This window comes from Daktulosphaira vitifoliae, unplaced genomic scaffold, assembly GCF_025091365.1.
Source record: "Daktulosphaira vitifoliae isolate Bord-2020 unplaced genomic scaffold, ASM2509136v1 Scaffold_1, whole genome shotgun sequence".
NCBI classification, from domain to species: domain Eukaryota; kingdom Metazoa; phylum Arthropoda; class Insecta; order Hemiptera; family Phylloxeridae; genus Daktulosphaira; species Daktulosphaira vitifoliae.
In genome coordinates this window covers 80,748,027-80,767,532 of record NW_026099572.1, presented here as the reverse complement: position 1 = coordinate 80,767,532, position 19,506 = coordinate 80,748,027, and the positions used below count along the sequence as shown (strand labels likewise).

The window sequence follows — 19,506 nt, the reverse complement described above, 5'->3', positions numbered from 1 at the left end:
TATAGGTCGACAATATGATGTGCGGCTGAGGGAAACGAGGTACCGTGTGAAACTGTAGTTTTTTAATAAGTTAAATTAGTGTTCAGTAGTTGTCATTAACAGTACTGAAATAAAATAAACATTTTCTGAGAAATTTAAAATATATTATACATATTTTATTTATTAATATATATAACGAAAAGAATATATTGACTTAGTCCGCGTGAAGGTTTGAACTGCAACAACAGAATTATGTGGTATTCAAGTTTTTTAGTAATGTCAAATGACAAAAAAAAAAAAATGATTTGTTTGTTGCAGTTTTTATTGTAGATCTTTATTCTTCTTTCTTAATAAAAAAAAATACCTTTTATATGGACAGCAAATATATAAGCTAACTTTACTTAGATAAAAGAATATATTATTACTATTTGAAGTAACTAGTAATTAAACTGAGTTTCTATTGAAAGTTATTAACTTATAACATTAACTCTACTTTGTTTTTTTAAATCTAACTTCTTAATATCATGAAAATGAGTATCCTAAATCGATTACCTAGTATAATAGCCACATTTCATATTACTGAATTTTTTTCAAAAGTAATTATACATGCAAATAAACTGGGTCGCATTACATACTTTTTATGTAAAATATTATTTTTTATGTATTTTAGCGTAACGGAAATTTTACAATATTTTAACGTAAATTCAATGAATTAATAAGTTTAATAATTAAAATGTGTGCAATAAAATTTGTTTTGCACTGACTGGTATGTTAATATAACATTCACTATTGAAAATTTAATATTATACTGCATGATTATTAATTACAGTAATTATTTTATTTATTCATTCTGAATTGTCAGATAAATAATATGTCATATGACCTGTAATCTATCAAAAATAAAACAACTTATCTTTAAAACTTGAAGTGACTTAATTCACGTTAAAAAATCCGATTTCGAAGAGTTATAAATTCTCTTCGAAATCGTATTTTTTAAGCAACTTTTTTTATAATTTCTATGTTTGTCAGCTTAACACCCCAATAGTTATAAACAAATTATTTTCTATATATTAATATGTATATTTATAGTATTAAAAAAATCTCTTACATTAATATAAATATATATGTATTTAATAAAAATATTTAAATAATTATTTAGCATTCTATTATTTCGCTTTGAAGCATTTTATAGAAAAAAGGTGTGTTTTTTTTTGTATATGTAAGAACAAAAATTAAAAATATCAACAAATGTAAACAGGACAACCTTCTAATCACTCGAATTATAAGGTCATATAATAATAGTGATTTACATATGACTTGGCAACATTTTACCTCTTACCTAAAAATAAATCAACTTTTTTCATGCTAGGCAATTAAAAGCAAAATTAAGTTTTTATTTGGAAATTTGGATTATTTTTAATAACACCACAAAATTATTGCGTAACACAGAAAAAAATTATACACCAAGTAAAATATATTATTTATTACAACAATACACAAATAATAATACTTTCACTTTGCGCACCCTTTCAACCTATACCTAAAAATTATATTATTAAAAAAAATATTATTCTATAGACAAGTTTTGTCGAGATAATATTTTATTAAGTCTATTCTCCATCTAATAGTATAAAAATAAGAATAAGTTTTCATTTGACTTTGAAAGCCTAACCTAAAAAATATCATAGGAAATAATTCGTTTTACATCATACTTAATGTTTATTAAGTTCATAAAAATGAAAAAGTTTCTTCAGTATTTTTTTACGATAAACATTATTCAACTTTTATTAAAATGAATTATGTTCATTAATCATAGATCGATTCAATGAAGTCTACCTTTTTAAGTTTAATTCAAACCAATAATCAATATTTATTTGTAAAAGCTTTCAAATCTGTCTTCCGTCTTAAGACGGTAAATTAGGGGGTTTTACTAACAACATACATATTTAACTAATTTGTAAAATAAAAATTATCTAATTAAAAAAAAAAAAAAATTGGTCAATAATAGCTTTGGACCTATATTTTTGAATTTATTATCATTTTAAATACCAATATATGGGTACAGTAATTCAAAATAACGATCCTTGATAAGAGTAATTTTTTTTCAAAGACATCATAAACATTTTTCTTCTATCTTAACAAAAAGTTGATAAAAATAAGTAATATTTATTTCAAAAATTCGAATAAATGAACACTTGAAATAAAAAATCTAGTGATTTATCATTTTTATGATAAAATAGTTTTTTTTATTATTATATTTTAGTAGCGCCCTCTACTTGTGGCATTTGGTAACTTTAATATATCCGAAAAAAACTGTAAATTTGTGTCAAAAATATTCTTGTTCGTTTTATAACAATTATTATTAACAAAACAAATTTAGTATTTCTAAACTAGTAATTAGACTATTTAGAATTACTAGAAGCGGCATTGCTATTATTTACACATTCAATTAGTTGAGTAATGTGTGATCATTAATTATCACACATTAGAATATTAATTGTTATATTAAATAATCATAAATTATGTATCTAAGAAATGCTCGGGGAGATAGAATTTAAATATATATTATATTGTATTAACTAAAAAATATTTCTTGTTATTATAATAATTTCAATTGCAATTACAATATTACAAATACTAAAATAACAAATCAACTTTTAGATAATAGACACAGATTTATAATAGAATTAATTGTATAAAAATTTGTTTTATTTAAATTTAAAATGTATAAGCAAATTATAAATTTCGAATATAAAACTTGTAAAAAAAATAAAACATGAAATATCATAGAAGACCTAACAAAACCTTCGCGGAAGTCTCTAAAATTAAAGGGCCACAATAGTTTCACTATTTTTAGTAAATCTACTGTGTATTACTAATTTTATCAATTCGTGATATACATGTATGTGTTGGTCCTTTCCTTTGATTATGGAAATATATTGGATTTTAATTGATATAATAATATATTTTTCTTTATAAATTTCAAATCGGATTTTCCTGTCATTCTTATGACAATATGTTTGTAATATTGCGATAGCCGATGTAGTTTCCAATAATTCGAAAGTCAAAATATTTATTGGGCTCATCAGTTCTCATAAGAAACCAATGGATTATGTTTATATAGTTAGCAGTTACATTCTATAAAATATAATAATAACAACTGTTTTTTTTAAAATCATCAACTTAAAATAATAATAAATGTATTTCGTATTTCTGTTATTATTTAACAGTGTTAATTAATATAAGAGCATTTTAGAATTTTCGGGGAGGTAAATTATGTGAAATGAAAAAAAAAATTATTATTTCAGTAAAATACTATTTATTTTATTTGAGAAGTTAATTAGTTTACATTTATGTACACTATAACATTTGAAAAATATTTTGAAAATTTAAATTAACGTTTTTAGAGAAGTTTGTTCAAAGTTGAACAATTATTTTTTGAGGGCAAGAGTTTGAGAACCAAGGTATTGTGGAGATCCATAAGCGTGTGCAGAGTGAGCAGCTGGATAGGCACCAGAGTATGAACCGAAGGATGATGGGTAGGCACCAGAGTATGAACCGAAGGATGATGGGTAGGCACCAGAGTATGAACCGAAGGATGCTGGGTAGGCACCAGAGTATGGACTGAAGGATGATGGGTATGCTCCAGAGTGTGCTGAGTAAGCTGATGGGTAGGCTCCAGAGTATGCTGAGTAAGCTGATGGGTAGGCTCCAGAATATGCTGAGTAAGTTGATGGGTAGGCTCCAGAGTATGCTGAGTAAGCTGATGGGTAAGCTCCAGAGTATGATGCTGGCAAAGATTTAACGAGTGGTTGAGCAACTCCATGGACAGAGTGAGATTGAGGGACTACAGGGCTTCCAACTCCATAAGAAAATGCGGATCCATATACTGAAAAAAAAAGAGAAATATCGGGTAAGTTATAATGACATAAACGGTATTAAATTCAATCTGACAATAAAAAATCATTAATTCAACTTGCATGATACATTATACCTTAAATTACTATATGTGTCCTGTTTATACACAGCAAAAAACAATAATTTATAAGCATCACTTGAACAGTGTTTTAGCATATTATCATTAATTATTTGATGCTAAAAGTGTCTGCTTTAGAGCAATGAGCATGTGAAGTTAGCTAATTTTATTATGCGAAAAAATAAAACTACTAAACATTATATTTGATAAATAGAATAACCAATTATTAAAATTATGTAAAACTTTTTAATTCAAATCTATTACTTGAATTTTAATGTCATATCCTCAGCACACTAAAAATACTTTTTGGTTTTGCGTTAAAAAAATTAATATGCACATAATTATAATTGATGTACATGTCTTTTAGAAATTCGATGAAAATTATTTGTAATTAAGGTGCATTAATGAGCGAATTTGTTTAATAATTTCCTTATCATTCAATGAAATTTCAATGTAAAAGAATATTGAAATAATAATCGTAACATTGATTTATCCATTAGCGATTTCAATCATCATAGGTGTTCTAAAAGACCTACAGCGAAGATTGAAAAGAAGAATTGTAATTTTAAATATAAAAAGTTTACTGCATAGTACAAACGTAAATTACAAGTAATAGTTTCATTGTCGACTATAAGGCTTCAATTTATGTTATTGTTAAGGTTTATCTATCCAATCTAAATTTCTTAGAGTGATGTTTCACCATACAAAAATATTATTTAATTTGCAATGACTATATTTTGAATTTCTACTACCCAAATATATATAATATTAAAATCATTTATATCAGTTAATTATTAAATTAATTGATATAAATGTATATATACTAATTCATGACGAAACATAAGTATTAATTCAAATAAATTTGATTTAAAATTTATATATTTAAGTATTATGGAATGAGTTACCCATCAATTATATTGATAAGTTGCTTTTATTCATAATTATTATGATAGTGATGTTCTAAGACTAAAATGTTTTAAATATTGTATTGGTTCTTTAAAAAAAAAATCCTAAGTATTTATGCGAATAAAAAAAATGCAATTTTTTATTTTAAAGTAAATTAATATATGTCAAATCACCGTAGAAGAAGTACGAAATAGTACGTATTATGATTTTTAGTACTAATTAATGAAGTTAATGTGATTATATTATAGAATTTTATTCAAATTTATTTTTACATTTCAATTAAAAAAGTATATTGAAAATCATACAAAAAGTATGAATAGAAAAAGTAGTTAAGATAAATTTTGGAATATAAAACTTAAATTATGACTTCTATATAATTTTAAATAAAGTGATTATTTACCTCCATTGTAAAGGGCATCGCGTTTTTCAGTTTTTTCTGCGGCGACTAAAGCGACCAAAAGGAGTACAACACATGTGACCTGAACACATATTTGACATATGATAAAAATTGTACAGTTTTAAATTAATATATATATAAATATTATTTGTTCGTCTTACCTTCATGATGATAGTTTGTTTTTTGAGTTGCTTAAAATACTGAATAAACAAAATACCTCAGTTTTCGAGATGACTGTAATGTACTGAATAGCTCGCAGAACTGAGTTTAAATAGGAATTGCATCCACTATAAAATCAACAAAATTTCAAGGACTATCAAAAAAAATTAGATGTAAGGGGCAAAAAATATATACATAAAAGCTATGTAAAAAAAATCTATGTTCACCAATGCAGTAGATTAAACAGGTCCATGGGGTATCATCTTTAGTTCCAGTTTTTAATTTTATTTAAAAGATGAACAAAACTTGTTTTCCGATGAAAAATAAATGGCTACTCGCCAAAAGACCACTAGATGAGAAAATATATACGAAAAAGTTTAAAATCAATTATTGAACATTAACTTAGGTAAAACACCATTAGAAGGTCAAAATGATTATAATTATTATTAGTCTTCTCAATAAGCACGTAAATGAAAATATTGTCAGTTTAAGAAAGAACTAGGCGTCAAATTCAATAATCAAATAAATTTCAATTTAACCAATTAAAAGTCTGAGATTAAGATGTACAATAGTTGATTTTAAATAAAAAATAATTCATCTTTATATTAAAAAAACCAAACCCAGCACAGGGGGGTCGCGGCACAATGGTGACGTGGTATAGTTGGATCAAGTATAATGATATCTGACATTGATTAAAATCACTATAAAAAAAAAAACGCTTCGATGCAAATCTTTAAATAATGTTTAATTTTAAAAAATTGGTTGATTATTCCAAAAGCTACATGATCTGCTATTTTCTTATAAATATCCTGAATGAAGAAGGGATTATTAAAAAATATTATTTCTCATAAAAAAATTTTGTTGAACCATACACTTTTTAATAAGTTATAACCTTTTAAATTAAAAAATGTAAAATAAAAAATCGAGAAATTTCACACAAAAATAGCATTCGGTAGCCGTTTTAACCATGAAGTCAAGTCCAGAGGTCAAATTTTTTTTTTTTCATAATGAATTATATTACATTATCTTTAATTTAAGATATATATAAAAATGTCAGACTTTCCGGAACATTTTCAAAAGTTAAGTTGAAAAAGTTAATTTTTTGTATAAAAGTTGTCATTTTAAATCCTCCCCCGTGGGCAGGTTAAGTGTCAGATTTACAAAAAATATTACCAAATGATAGATAAAGACATCAAGCATCTATAAAAAAAAAAATTTATATTGATATGTTCATTTTTGAAAAAGTTACGGCACATTTTAGTAAAAAAAATTGAAAAAATTTTGAAAATTAGCGATTTTTATAAATTTGTAATTTTTTTGGAGGTTTCCCCCATTTACGGGGAACGAGGGAAATTTTTTCTATTTTTGAGGGTAATGTCTTCGACTAGATATGATTTGTGATCTTTTGACGTATCGTTGAAAGAAATCGGTTCGGTGAGAGCTGAGAAAAAGTGGTAACAGACACAAAAAAAAAAATAAAATAAAAAAATAAACACGTCTTAGTAAAACCAATACCTTCTCAGCTTCGCATCGAAGCTAATAAACAATTGATATAAAATATAATATTAATTATTACATAAATTATATAGATTTTTGTGTAGTGTAACTAGCTCGCAATACATAAAATAATTTATTATTATGTATTAAAAATAAGGAAAAACATATTGGTATCAACATGACAGATCTTGTTTGTTTGTATATACACTGTTTATTTCATTATGTAAGCAGATTAAAAGATTAAATGTTGTGAGATATTTTCCAAAGCCACTTAGCTCTATTGTTAAGATTTTGTTTGATTGTAAGAACCATCTGATTTTAGTGTCAAACATTTTTCGAATGTTTTAATCATTGTACATAACAACATAATTGGATAGCGATTTTCAATTTCAAATTTGTCCTATCGGTTTAGATATAGGAATAATAAAACTTGTTTTTATAGTTTAATGGAAAGTTTTCTCTAATATATCCATTATTTCTAGAAAGTTGGAGTTTATAACATTGTTTATTCTTAGCGACCGAAAAATATGCTTAGTTATTCCATTTTATTATTTCAATTGTGTCGCATAATTCTCCTGAGTTTGTCTTTATACTTATAGTGGACGTAAAATCATTCAATAATTTCGATTTGCTTAGTTTTATGGCGTTGTGATTTTGAATAAAAAAAAAAATTTCAAGAGTACGTAATGATAAATATTTTAATAACCAAAATAATACATCACATACATTAGTAAATTTTGTTCATTTTATTTGTTTTAGATTTTATAAGCTGTAAAAAAATAATATAATGTAATTCAACTTATTTAACCATAAAATAATAACACATATAAATATAATTATTTCATAAAATAAAATTGTCGATTATTAATTTAAAATTATTTCCCAGCTCAATTAGTTTCAATTAGTTTTAATAAGTCAATCAAATTATTTGTTTTAAGTTGCTTATTTTTCCGTGAAACATTATTCATTTAGTATTTTAAATTATAGATATATGTAATTGTATATACTGTTGTTGCTTACATGGTACAATGTGAATGTAACAGTTACATTTACTAATTTTACAAAAAAAAAATTATGTAATTGTGGACATAAATTATCGCCAAATAAATGAATATTTAAATTTCTATATTGAATAAATATATCATAAAGCTGTGAACTAGTATGCTGTACAGAATTGAGTTGTGGCCAAATCTTTAATAAAATCAAATATTTTTTCAAGAATAAAACTTTTTAGAATAAATTATTATATATTAATATAATTTTTTTTTTATGACTTTTACGTGTTTATCATCCTGCTTATATATATAATATTATATATTTAAGATGATATTTTAATTAAATAGTTGCTTGCATTTATAAAATGAATAAAAATTATTAATACTTTTGCAATAACTAAAACATTCATTTTTTTTAATTAATTTTTTTTTATCTTCGTGGTGTAATTCTATAGCTAAATTAAGTAGAAATAGAAATTATTTCTTCATTCAACACAAAAAGTATACACATTTGAAAAAGTTCGATGAAATTAAATGTGTCCAAAATTTATGTAAAACTGGTGTTTTAAATGAATCATAATTTATCTTATAAAAATTATGTTTTTAAAAGTGGTACGTGAATAATAACTTTTTACATCAAATTTTTGCTTCGATATGTTTTATTTCATTTTATCAACCTAAAATTGAAAATGTAATAAAACGCTGATAATTTAATTATACAAAATAAAGTTCTTTATCAATTTATAGTAATAATAATAATAAAATATATATAAATAATTATAACTTTTAATTAATTTAAAAAATTGAAATTTTTAGTGATTAAACAGTTAATTATATTATATAAAAAATTATGTTATTTTAATAGCATTGAGTTTAAATATTTTATTTGTTATAAAAACTTCTAACAAAAACTTGTTACAATTAGATTAAACCGAAGTACAAGGAACATTTATAATTAATGAAAAATTTTACTAATATTTCATTTTTAGAATTTTTGAAAATGTTACAAAACCTGAGTCCATAAAAACTATAATAATTATATATTTTTTATTAGATATTTTATACGATTTTTATATTTTTACATATAAGAAATATATTGTTTATTTAGTTATTAATTACAAAAAAAAAAGACATTAATTTTTATGTAAAATTTAAAAAACTATTAACCAACTTTTTAAGTTTATTTTAAATCTGTCCTAAGAGCATTACCCTAAAAATTTTGAAAACAATTGTTCTTTTTTTTAAGAAAATATCACGAAATTGTGGTATTTAAAATCAGTTGATTTTGACATCTTCTAGTTTTTTGCAACAACTTTCTTCAAAATATTTGGATAAAAATTAATTTTTCAAAATTTATTAATTAAACATTTTTCTTGAAATTGATTTACTACTGTTTTCACAAATTATATGTATATAATTAAAATTATATGTATGTTAAAAGGTATAATTATATCTATTAATTATTGTTGTAGAATATTTTTTTATTTTTATTGGCAAATGGGCAACGTATTTATATTATTTTCCAATTATTGCAATTAATGTTATTACATGAAAATTAGAGTTTTGTTGATTTTTGTCATAACCCTTCCATAATAGATCATCTAAATTACATTCATTAGCATTAAATTAATTATACATCTGTTTGAAATTTTCACCAATTTTCTTAATGAACTGCTTTACTTGGAAATGTTCGATAACCTAATCAGTAGCATCAAAAGATTAAAATCATCCATTGATAATAAATAACGTTTAATTATGTTTTTGTGCATATTATAGATTATGTGCGATATGCGTTGTATATGTGTATAATTTATTTATGTATTATCCATAGTATGAATTTATTTCAATGAATTAAGTATATTTTTAAATGATTTCATTCAATAATAACAACAACAGTTTTACTTAAATAATACATTTATTTCAATAAAAAAGTGTTAAAAATAATGTAGAGAGGAGTCGTGTACAATTGTTGAAGATCATGTTCATTTACTTTCAGAGACTTTGGATGAAGAATCAGCTACAGATGTGGCGCCGGAGTTTTGTACATTTTGTAAATACGGGTACTGTTGAGCTGGGTGAGAACTGTATGGAGACAAGTGATGGTGAGACATTGGGAATGGAGTGTATGGAGACGCCGCGGAATGAGATGAGTATGGATGGTAGGGGACAACAGGGTCAGCAAAGCTGCTTCTGAAAGCTGGAGAGCTGGATTGGTATGCACTCGTAGGGTAGTTATTGTATGGGTATGCAGAATATGGGTATGCGCCAGCAGCTGAGTATCCTCCGAAGAACGCCCCGGGGTATGCAGATTGTGCAGCGTATGGTGTTGGATAACCAGTGTAAGCTGGTGATGGATAGTATGGCGACTGATATGGGTTATAGTTGTATTGTTGGTATGGTTGGTATGCGCCTAAAAACATCAAGGATCGTTAAATATATTATTCTATACTATCATGTAATTAGTTACATGTTAGGCTTACCGATGGCTGGAGCTGCTTTGGGGCCGAATCCTGATTTAGCTAAAGGCGAGTTATAGTCAGCTCCGAATGGGTAAGGACCAGGGTATGGGACTTGGCCAGAATACGGTACTTGTCCTGAGTATGGCACGGGTGAAGGGGATGCTGTCGATGCAACGTTTTGTACAGAAGCAGATGCTGGTTTTTGATCATGGTGAGCAATGACTGACGCCACTAACAATAAAACAACACATAAAACCTATATAAAAACAACGTAAATTATTAGAGTTGAACTATAAAAAACATTTAAATAAAACAAAGCACAACAATATATTAGGTGTGAGCATTGCATTTTATAAAAATTAAAAACCTACGAATCTCATACAACTGATAAATTAGTGAGATTAAACAATTTATTTTCAACAACTGATAACTGTCATTGGCGACAAAAGGGAAAAGTTGATAAAAATGATTTCATACTTGTATTAAATTAAAACATGAATTCTTTTAATAAGAAATGAAAAGCAGATATTACTTTTTTCATATTACGTAAAAAAATTGATCTATTTTTTAAAATCGAATAATTTGAATGGTTTGTTTACAACCTTGAACGTGCTACTATTAAGGTGAGACTAATCGTATCGTAACGATCAATGACCTGTGCGAGTATATTATTAACTGAATGAAACACAGGGCTAGGAAATAATGACCATTTTTTTTTATATCGAGTAATTAAACTCATCTATGTCTAGTTTTTTTAGTGAAATCAAACTTAATGTCCAAATTGCACTAATTATGTGTAAAATTACAGTATGACATCAAATGGGCCAATTTGAGTCAGTTAAATACTTTACAAATTTTAATTTTTATGAACATATATTTTGTGCATCATTGCAATACTTGTAAACATTTTACTAGTGCGGTAGATTGAAAATTATAATAGATATTTAACTGCCCCAAGTTGATCCATTTGACTGCACAGATTGAAAAAACAATTACAATAATTAAAAATATTATAAGACTGCTTTTGAAATTTTATTTAAACTTAAAATTTGATTTTAAAATATTTTGAAAACCGAAATGAATTGAAAAAAAAAATGATTGATTAATTTTGGTTTTTAAACTTTATAAATGTCAAATGTTGAGTTTCAAAAGCGATTTTGTAAAACAACTATTATTTTACATATCCTTGAAAAAATTCCATAACAATCAACCAACTTACTAGATATGGTAATAATTTTTGAAAAATCAATATCATTTCGTTCCTAAGCCTTGATTAAACACTTTAGACATGGAAATAATAAAATTATTATTTTTATATGAACTAGCTAAATTTGGGTTAAAATAAAATTATAAAGTCATTTTTTCTAAAAATTAATAAATTAATTTACGTATTGGAATTTGAAGTTTAAATTTTAACAGAAAATTGCATTTTTAAATCGATGAAAATATGATTGATGTAATAATAATTTGTTAGATTCTGTACTAATAGTCTACAAATAATACTAATGTACTGATTTGAAAAAGAAACTATAATTATAATAATAAAATAAGAAAGATAAAATTTGTGAAATAGTTTTGCCTTGATAAAATTGAAATAAAATAATAATTATAAACATTCTTATTAATCCTCTAGTTATAACAAAAATATAACCTTTATAGCTAATAAAACATTTTATTTTTTAATTTCAAAGTATTTAAACTCTAAATGTCTTGTTAAACAGAATCTTACCTTCATTTTTTGGTTATAGAGTGTGTCTGATAAATGTGTACGAGACCTAAAGGTTTAACAGTTTCTTTTAAGCTACTAAAGCCCAATTGAGCTCGCTCAACACCAGTCCGGCCTTAAATAGATTGCTGAGCTGCGGCGAGCCATCAATAACGATGTATAGAAGAAGAACCTAAAGCGAGAGGAGGCTAATAGCATAGAAAACAAATGATGCGAACAAAAAAATAATAGCAATAAAACGAATGGCTATAGCAAGGAAACCAATGATAACCCCCTTGGAGATCTGTTGAGAGGAACTGCTATTATTTTCTTTGTCCTCGGAACGGATACTTCGTCCAACTCATCGACGTAAAACTGGTTACGTTCTGCATAAACTACTTGCACTTTAACCGGTTAGAGGATCAACTGTATACGATTACATCCACGACAAAAGTGTAGAGTGTATAGAGTTTCATAGTTAGTCTTGAAAGGTGTTTTTTTTTATTCGATTCTGTGTAACTCATTTTTTATACAGCTCTTTGAGAAGAACATTTTTTTTATTAACAACATCAATATTTTATGTACTCATCTTCAGCATTGACCTTGGTATCAGCGAACTTCAGATAATTTAAGCATTGCCTTTTATTCGCTGTACAATAAAAATATAAATTTTAAATATCTCTAATGCAGCTGTCGATTCTCCGAAGTTATTCCTTTGTAAGATTTATTAAAACTAAATATGTACTTTTAGTGGTCGGATAAGATTTTAACGTAATATTTTGGACCTTTCGAGTATATTATACTCAGTAGTGTTTTTATTAAATAACTAAAAATCTATACACTATATAGTGTAAAATTTTACCAACATATTGGTATAAAAACGAACTTAACCAGGTTTGTAAGTTTATCCACAAAATAGTTAATGGATAATAATAGAATACCATTTAGAAACTTCAATGACAATACATAAATCACTTATAATATCAAACGTTATTTTTTAGATATGAAAAAATAATGAAAATAACAGAAAAATGTTTTATAATTTTTTGAAATTATTATTTTGTATACAGCTAACGTTATTTTTGTATTTACATGTTATTCTGTTAGGTAAAAATTATTCTTTACTTTTATTTCATTTATATTGACAAATGTTAGATTATTTGCAAAGAAAAAAATAAGTTTGATATTTTACTGTTTTTTTTTTAATATGACTAAGTAGAATTATTTAAAGATATATTTTCATAAAACATAAATAAGTGTTTAAAATATTGATAAAATTAATAGCTTTATTATTTTCAATTACAAAGTAATTTTTTCATCGAGTAATAATTCGATCAGAACTAAAATTTTTCAGTTTTAGAAATTTCAATAAAAGATGTAAACTTTTCATCTAAAAGTTAAATGGTTACTATTTTTTCTTAAAATATTTTTTCATGTAGTTCCAAATATTCAGAATGTGATAATATAATATATTATATTATACGCATAGCACAACTAAATGAAATTTGTCACTTCAGTTGATAAGTTAGCACCTCTTCACAATGCAAACAATCGTATACGTTGTCATAAAAAACTACTTTTTATAGTGGAGGAAAATACAATTATCACCCTAAAAAATATTTTTCTAGTTGTATTAATGATAAGATGCGAGACTAAATAAAACTGGTTGTGTATTTGTAGCTTGACCAATATTTAATAGTTCATTACCCAATAAACTAAATCAATTAATTTTTAATTTTAGCATATCTTAAGAAATTGGGAACATCATAAAATTCGTAGTGTATGAATTATTTTTAAAGTAATTCAATATAAATAACACAAATAAATAATCAATACGATGGAAAAATTATACAATAGTATAATGTGTAATTTATTAAAATACAGTATTTCTTTTATTAATTTAATATTTATTTATTCATTAATAATTTAATTTTTAAATAGAGAATTTAAAAAAAAAATCAATGCTTCTAAAGTTAGACAGTACTTTGCGTCAATCGTTCCACTTCTATTAACGTTTTCATAAATTAAAAGCAAACACTGTAAAACATTAAAAATAATATGATTAGTTAATCTTGATAATTAATATATTATATCGCCGTGTTTGCTTATTAAAAAATAATAAAATAATAAAATCTAAAAGTAACAAACAAATCTATGTCATCATTTTCAGGGGAGTGTCCTTGTTTGAAAAATAGCATACTTTGTTGTTTCTTAATTTTTTTTAATATGTTCAAGTTTATAAACTACTTATCATACTTATCATCAATTAATCGATTATTAAAATATTTTTCTATTTTTTTGTAATTTTTGTTTTTCTCGTTTTTAAACGGCTTTTAATAAAATAGTTACTATGGAATCTTAATTTTTAATGTAGGACTTGTTAAATAATTTGTTGTAAAATATCTTGTTTGTTTTAAAATTAATTCCTACTTAAAGTAATGGCATGGCAAGAAAACATTATAAATAACTTTATAATTATAACATTTAAAACATAAATTTTTATCAAAACTTAATCAATAAACGAAAAAAGTAAAACTAAAAAAAAAATGTGATATTAATAAACTATTACCTAAGCTTCGCATCGAAACTAAAAATTAAGAACGATACGTTGATGTCATCCACCAATATTATTTTAAACATTTTATTCTTTGATACTTAAAACAGAAATATATTGATTATTAATTCGTTTTTGTTTCGATGACACTGGCCTTCTTTTTACTAACTGCCATATAGTAACTATTTTAATCGATTATTCATGTATACATTCTTATATAATAATATATTTATATGCTAATTAATTTTTTTTTTTGCTTATTAGAGTTACCATTCGCTTAAAGATTAATTACTTTAGTAATGGTTTTAATTTGTTCGATAATTTATATTTAATATGTAATGTTTTTAACGAAAGATGACTCATTTAACACTTGAACCACCAATAAAAAATAATCGCGTCTCAATGTCTAGGAAAAATAATAAAAAATGAAAAAAACTTGTTTTAAAATTACCATACAATTCGAAAAATTTACGTTAATGTGTTTTTCTGTTAATAATGAAGAACAGTCGCCGATTTTTATTGAATAAATTATGTACACCCAATTAAGTTGAAACTATTTTGGCAAAGACATAAAAAAAATCTTAGAGTTTTCATTATTTGACATTGCTTTATCTATCATTTACCCTTCAAAAAATATAAATAAACAGCTCATCTTTATAAGTATTTTATTTAATGTAAATTTGAATTGCAGATTCAAATTTAACATACAATTTCTATGTTTATCAAAATTAAATTTTAAATTATATAAGCTGATTATCTATGAATAATTTTTAGTTTCGCATTACTTTACAAAGTACAGAACTAGGTTGCATTCTATACCGCAGTTTAATATAATTCAATGTCATTTATTTCAACTTTCTTATTCCAAACACATTATTAGACAGTACAAATTTGTATTGATAGCCTTGAAAACGTAGTAATTTTTTTTAACTGGGTTTATAGTAATGAGGATATTAGGGGGGTTTAATCCCTTTATACGAAAAAGTGTAAAGGGTACGTATAGTAAGTATAGTATAGTAAATACGCTATTGTTTATTTCAACAACAAATTTGTAAAACTTGGGTCCTTTTTAAAATGGTTCACACAAAATTTTACTACAGTGGTATCTATAGGTTGATAAAACTTATCAGCGATTTTCAAAATGAAAAGTATCTAAATATTCTATCTTGATCATCAACGTTAGATATAGAACCTGTTGAGTTTTTTAATTAGATTTAGCAAACGGTACTGTGGCATTTAATAACTGTACCCACATCAAATCTATAAACAAAAGTGAGTTTTATCGAACATGTAGATATCGCTGGAAGACATAAATATTTTATCCAGGATCATTATTTCATCAATATAGATATGTCAAAAAAACCGTTAAGAGCAAAATATAATTATACTTCAACTTAAGTATCATTTGTATTGTGTTAAGTGGAATGACGAAACGAATTGTGCATTTCTCTACATTTATTTATAAGGCAGTGAATGTTCAATATTGATTAAATTTGTATAGATTTACTTATATTTTGTTAAAATAGAGCTATTAAATTAATATTTAAACTAAAATTTGTATGCATTCATCACCAAATCATCACAAAATATTTTTATATTACATTTAGTATTGAAGTATTCAGTACTTCATATTATAGCCTTGCTAAACTCACAACCAAATCGTCTTATTATGTTTCTTATAAATGTAAAACGTGTGTATTGAAGATAAAAAAATAGATAAAAGAATCACATAGATATTTTTTTCAATGATACGGTTTAACAAGTCATTGATCTTGAGGTCTATAACCTTAAGAAAAATAATAAATAAATATCTGGAGCAATAGTATATAATTATTTTACTATTAGCATACATTATTTTGAATTAGTAATATTTTTTATTTAGTACTAAATTTTTCATCTTTAGTAATGCAATTCATTATTAACAAAAATTATAATCCGATACTATACTAGGCACAATTGCAAATAATATATGGCGTTTAATCACAATGAATGACGGTGACCCGTCAAACTGATAGAATTATCTGAAAGGATTAGAACAACATCTTCGGCAAAATTTTACAGGTACACTTGTGCCAAGAGATCCACAACCGGTCTTGCTTCTCATCGTTAATGGCTGCCACTTTAAGTAGCCTTGAAAATAATTTGCTGTATAGCAAATGTAATGGGGAAAAAATATATGGCCTGCATATGATGGTAAATTTCAAGTTCAGAAATTTAGTCATATTTTTTTAAAAAATTGAAAGTACTGAATATTAGGTTAGACTTCTTAAAACTAAATGATTGTGTGTGTATTAATAAAAGATTTCTGATGAAAAAAAATTAATCAATTCTCACAGTATAACTTTTTACGCAATGATATACACATTTTTATGATTTTCTCGACTAAAAAGTTGATTTTTTCAAATTATGCCTAGAATTTAAACTTCAACAAATTCTCAATTTTTAAATAACTTTTATAAAAAAATATTATGGCTCAATTGAATCAGTCACTTGCTACAAAATTACGTCATTGATTTCGAAATTTAAGACGAATAATTACCTTAAAAAGATGAAAAAAAAATTACAACATAGTTTTATGTAAACTGTTTAAATCAATTTCATTTGATTATTTAAATATTGCGAACTAACTGATTAACTTATAAAAAATGTTCATGTAATAGTTGTTCAGAATTGATATTTCATCTATTTCTTTTACTAAAACGTATTTTAAATTAAAAAAAATTTTTTTTTTATAATAAGAAGGAGTATAGTTGTAGCGTCAAACGATGTTAAAATGGAAGAATGTAGACTTAAATGGTTTGGTCATGATATGAGGAGAGGAATTGGTAGCTGTAAGAATAGTTATAGAAATGAATGTTGAAGAAGAGATAGAGGAAGACCAAAAAAGAGATAGAGGGATGTTATTGAATGCGATATGAGGATGACTGATATGAGCGTAGATGGTCAGGGATCGTTTATTTTTATTTATTATTTTGCAAAGAATTTCGAAAAATTAAAAAAAATCCTCTTACATTCATAAGGATATGGTATTGTGGAAATTAGTATACAAAGTGATTCAACTGTTCGTAAACTAAATATTATTTCTGGAGTTATATTTGGGTTATGCTAGTTGCTTATTATTCTTAGGTTTTCTATTATTAAGTATTTTAATCCAAAAATCTTAGATTACTCTGAATATTTACGAAAATAATCCATGTTTGGATACTTTTGATTTGATCAATTATTAACAGTTATTGATAATGTTAAAAATAATCAGTGAAAAATATCATTGCTAACCTTTTTTTTTGATTCTTTAAAGTTGATTATTATAAAATTTGATTACAAAAGTAAAAATCTATTATTTAATTAATGTGAAATTAAAAATCATATTTTTACAGAATGTTACCAAAAAATTTGGATTATAGACTGGCAGAAGCACACAGAATTATAGTTAAAATCTGGTTAAGCAACTTTTGATTTGATAAAGGGGATTTATTTTTTTAGCTTTTGAGGGATAATATCTTCAACTAATATATTTTCCAGTAAAATATATGACACATATAACAAAAAAATAAAAATAAAATAATTCCATGAAATGGTAATTTAATAAAATAAGTTTTCTTACATTAAATTAATCATAACATTCGTCATACATTAATTTTCTTATACGTTGCATTTTCTCGTATAGCTTCCACTGGTCATTAATTGTTAAATCAAAAACATCATATATATTAACTTTTTTATTCTTCAATGTATTGTATAAATCTTTTTTAATGTTAATATGCATATTTTTTGGCCATAAATATAAAAAAGAATTTTTATATTTAAGTTCTTTCCTTAAAATATCATAAATATAATTCAAACTGTGTACAATAATATCATTTCGTTTACTTACGTTTGCCAGATTATTGATCTTTTTTTCAAGGTCTGTCTCATTCTCCCAAAAATATTCCTCACGAAAATATTCAATATATTTTTTTGCTCGATTTAATGTTGTACGTAGTGTGCATTTAAAATCATCGAAATTTGATCCTTTTAACATATTTAATCTAAATGCATACTCAGAGATTAAGCAAATATACTTTAATAATCTTGTAGCTAAGGCCGTACGAAAAAAATTGTCTTTAATGTATTTATAATTGTACACATTTTCATCATCACCATTTATTTTATAATCTTGTTCATTGATGCTTTTTATCAATTCTTCCAAACTTATTCTTTTACCTGTTGGCAGAATTACGATTTCATTATGAACGAATTTCCAAGACCGAATTTTTGTTATTTCCGATGGATCGTCGGAACTTTGTTTATTAGAATTAAAAGCAGCTTGACATGAAACGACTGTGACTATAATAATAACAAAATTAATAAATAAGTTCAAAACCATCTTGTTGATTAATTATCTATTTGTTAAAATTCAAACTATTTATCATAAATATGAATAATAAAAAGTATGCGATCATTAAAAATATATTGAGGTTACTTCGACTTATATTAGATATAAAATTCCAAATTGTTAAATGATACTTCTAATATTTTTAATTTGTTGACGTGTATATTGTGTTCACCATATGTTATTTTCCAACTTAATATACATCAATTTTTAATTTGGCAGTAATTTTTAATATTTTTGTAAATTGTACATGTATACGTCTTAGAACTTACAAACAGACAAATAATATTTAAATTATTTACATATTAGTTACTGAATTACAAGAAACTTTCATCAGAAGCAAATACATACTCTAACAGAAGCAAAACTTTAGTTTATATATCACATATGTAATGATACTTTAGATCTATGCGTTTTGTCTACTTATGGAACTCAGGGTGTTTTACTTATCTTATTGCACTTTGGTTATTCACATACATAATAGGAGTACTTTCCTGTGTTTCCAGG

The 19,506-nt window shown here is 24.8% G+C and overlaps 3 protein-coding genes across 7 annotated transcripts; all 3 read right to left on the bottom strand.

Annotated features, from left to right (window-relative positions):
- Nucleotides 1-3,275: 3,275 nt before the first annotated feature.
- LOC126894174 (enamelin-like) lies at nt 3,276-5,565 on the bottom strand. Of its 2 annotated transcripts, XM_050664985.1 has the most exons (4): nt 5,420-5,565; nt 5,262-5,340; nt 3,556-3,868; nt 3,276-3,522 (listed from the first exon to the last, which is right to left on the bottom strand). In XM_050664985.1, the coding sequence occupies exons 1-4, from the start codon at nt 5,423-5,425 to the stop codon at nt 3,411-3,413; spliced, it is 510 nt and encodes a 169-aa protein (XP_050520942.1). In that variant the 5' UTR covers nt 5,426-5,565; the 3' UTR covers nt 3,276-3,410. The 2 variants fall into 2 exon arrangements, with proteins under 2 accessions (XP_050520942.1, XP_050520940.1); XM_050664983.1 differs by having other exon boundaries at nt 3,276-3,868; nt 5,420-5,564.
- Nucleotides 5,566-9,805: 4,240 nt separating this feature from the next.
- LOC126894175 (protein lifeguard 1-like) lies at nt 9,806-12,253 on the bottom strand. The gene is made up of 3 exons (XM_050664986.1): nt 12,098-12,253; nt 10,390-10,624; nt 9,806-10,319 (listed from the first exon to the last, which is right to left on the bottom strand). Exons 1-3 carry the CDS (start codon nt 12,101-12,103, stop codon nt 9,892-9,894), a joined length of 669 nt encoding a protein of 222 aa, XP_050520943.1. The 5' UTR covers nt 12,104-12,253; the 3' UTR covers nt 9,806-9,891.
- A 1,688-nt stretch (nt 12,254-13,941) lies between these two features.
- Nucleotides 13,942-19,141, bottom strand: LOC126894582 (uncharacterized). 4 transcript variants are annotated; one of them, XR_007701452.1, is made up of 3 exons: nt 18,502-19,109; nt 18,232-18,442; nt 13,943-14,110 (listed from the first exon to the last, which is right to left on the bottom strand). XR_007701452.1 is itself a non-coding variant. In XM_050665704.1 (2 exons), the coding sequence occupies exons 1-2, from the start codon at nt 18,991-18,993 to the stop codon at nt 14,000-14,002; spliced, it is 603 nt and encodes a 200-aa protein (XP_050521661.1). In that variant the 5' UTR covers nt 18,994-19,108; the 3' UTR covers nt 13,978-13,999. The 4 variants fall into 4 exon arrangements, 1 of the variants encoding a protein (XP_050521661.1); XR_007701451.1 differs by having other exon boundaries at nt 13,942-14,110; nt 18,232-19,141; XR_007701453.1 differs by lacking the exons at nt 18,232-18,442; nt 18,502-19,109 and adding an exon at nt 14,643-15,141 and having other exon boundaries at nt 13,942-14,110.
- Between the last annotated feature and the right edge of the window lie 365 nt (nt 19,142-19,506).